The sequence below is a fragment of the Miscanthus floridulus genome, chromosome 9 (assembly GCF_019320115.1).
Source record: "Miscanthus floridulus cultivar M001 chromosome 9, ASM1932011v1, whole genome shotgun sequence".
NCBI classification, from domain to species: Eukaryota; Viridiplantae; Streptophyta; class Magnoliopsida; order Poales; family Poaceae; genus Miscanthus; species Miscanthus floridulus.
Window position 1 is genome coordinate 134491066 of NC_089588.1, and position 2358 is coordinate 134493423.

A 2358-nucleotide genomic window follows, 5' to 3' on the forward strand; every position below is an offset into this window, starting at 1 on the left:
ATCTACATGGTACCTGGCATACCCTGTAGCTCCGCCCCTGTTTTAGAGACAACCACCCTCTAGAAATCGATTTCTAAAGATATGTGGTGTTTCTGGCCACATTTAAAATTAACTCTATTTCTTGAATAGTTGAACACACCAAATATATCAAAGTTATAGAGCTCAAAGAGATTTATAATTTTATAGTTGACGTTTTTTTATTTGAAATCATTTAGAGTAATTTCTCAGATTTCCAAATTTATTTTTTGAAATATTTCAAACAACCTCAGATGTAGAAACACCCTACACCAAAATTATAGTGCTCGATGCGACCTAAGACTTTATAGTTTTTTTTATTAAAAATCATTTAGGGCCAAAATATTCACTACAAAATTTCTGAAAGTTAGTACAAAAGGTGAAAAGGATAGTATCCTACTCTATGACAGAAGTGAGACTTTAGGTCCTAGGTTCGATCCCCACAATCTGCATGCCCGTGAGGGGTTGTCTATTGTTTGCCCGATTTGTAATTTCTAAAAAAATGGTTTCTAGAGTCTGATTATGTTTCAGACCGCCTCGAATGCCAATTCCCTCGAATGGTTGAATATGTACTTATAGATATAGTGAATAACAACCACCTCTAAATATGTTTTTAACACAGTGTCTAAAAACTATGATCATTTTACCATCTTATTATTTAAGCTTCTAATTTGTAGTAGTTTATACTTGGCCTCATTAGTCACTCCATTTCGTGATCACGAGTGCTTATATTATATTAAGAGCTCCGAGTTTTAGTTTGATTCTAGGCTCCCGAAAATTTAGTACCAGTAGGTCCATTTGGATACAACTAAGTACTCTATCTGTTCCAATGTCTAGATACGTAGCAAAATAAATGAATCTTGAAAATGCCAAAATATCTTATAGTTTAGGACGCATGAAGTAAAATTTAGCGGCTACCAATAACTAAGGTGAATTCTTATAGTACTACCATGGAAATCCATGGTACAGGCTCATATGTGAGGGACTCGGACTCGGACTCGGGGCCCGGACTCCACTCGGAATTCACAGATGGCGGCGGCGACTCGGAATTGCACCTCTGCCTCTCCGATATATAGAGGGTCAGTAAATAAATACGGGAAACATCTCCATTGGTTCGTCGCTCATCCTTCGCGGCGTCGTTGCAGCATAGCAACTCTCCCGTCCATCTCCATCGAACAGCCCACAACGTCGAGCGCGCCTGCCTGATTTCTTGATCGGATCTATGGACTCCAGCGACGCCGCCAGCACGCTTGATTACATGACCGGATCGATGGTCTCCACCAACGCCGCCGCGCCAGCCATCTCCCGGATCGCGCCAAGGCCGCCGCCGCGTGTATTTCAGCCGTCTCCGCCACCAGCGCCACCACTGGTGAACCTAGTAGGTTTTCAGATCAGGCCGGTCACAGCGGCGTACATGGAGTCGGGGATGGACGCCATCGCCTCCCTGCTCACGACGTACCCCATCATCACCATCGACGCAGAGTACGCGGTCGCCGTCCATCACCGCCCGTCCGCGGCGTCGCTGGCTCCGCGGGAGCGGTACGCGCTCGTCAAGTCCAACGTCGACGAGGTGCCCATCGTGCAGCTCGGGATCACGCTCTGCGACGAGCACGGCAACCTCCCTGTTCTCTTCCACGGCCACGGACGACGTCCGTTCGAGCTCGCGTGGGAGGTAACGTTCTCGGACTTCGACGCCCGCCGCGACCGCCACGCCGCGGAGTCCGTCGCGTTCCTGCGGTCACAAGGCATCGACTTGGACCAGGCGCTCGCAAGCGGCGTCAGCTCCGCGGCGTTCGCGGCCAAGCTCGCCGCCGTCCTGTCGGCGTCGGCGACGCCGCAGCGCGGCCAGCTCACTTGGGTGGCCTTCGGCGGCGCGTACGACTTCGCGTACATGGTGAAGATGCTCACAGGAGTGCAGGCGAAGGCTGTTCTCGGCGGCGGCTGAGTGTTCGACGCTAAGTATATGGCGGAGCACTGCGAGCGAGCGGACCTGTGCGGCGGCCTGAGGCGCGTCGCTGCTAGCCTTGGCGTGCGGCGGAACGTCCCGCGGTTGCCGTACCTTGCTGAAGAGCCAAACGGCATGCCTCATCTACACGGCGGCGATGAGGAAGGACCGTGACGGCTGCGCGGCTTGCGCCATGCTCGAAGGTCTCATCGATGGCTGCAGTGGTGACATACATGTCCGGTGTATCACACCCTTAGAGCAACTCTAAGAGTATGGCTAAATTTGGATATGGAAATTGGCTTTCTAAAATAATTTGGTCTCTCAAAATGACGAGGTTCCGCAACAGCTTGTCTAAAGCTAGCTATCTATTTATTGAACCTGCTGCCACGTCATTAAGC

At 50.0% G+C, this 2358-nt stretch overlaps 1 protein-coding gene across 1 annotated transcript; it reads left to right on the forward strand.

Annotated features, from left to right (window-relative positions):
- The first annotated feature begins 1237 nt into the window (after positions 1-1237).
- LOC136481006 (probable CCR4-associated factor 1 homolog 9) lies at positions 1238-1960 on the forward strand. Its single transcript, XM_066478403.1, has one exon. It carries the CDS (start codon positions 1238-1240, stop codon positions 1958-1960), a length of 723 nt encoding a protein of 240 aa, XP_066334500.1.
- Positions 1961-2358: the final 398 nt, after the last annotated feature.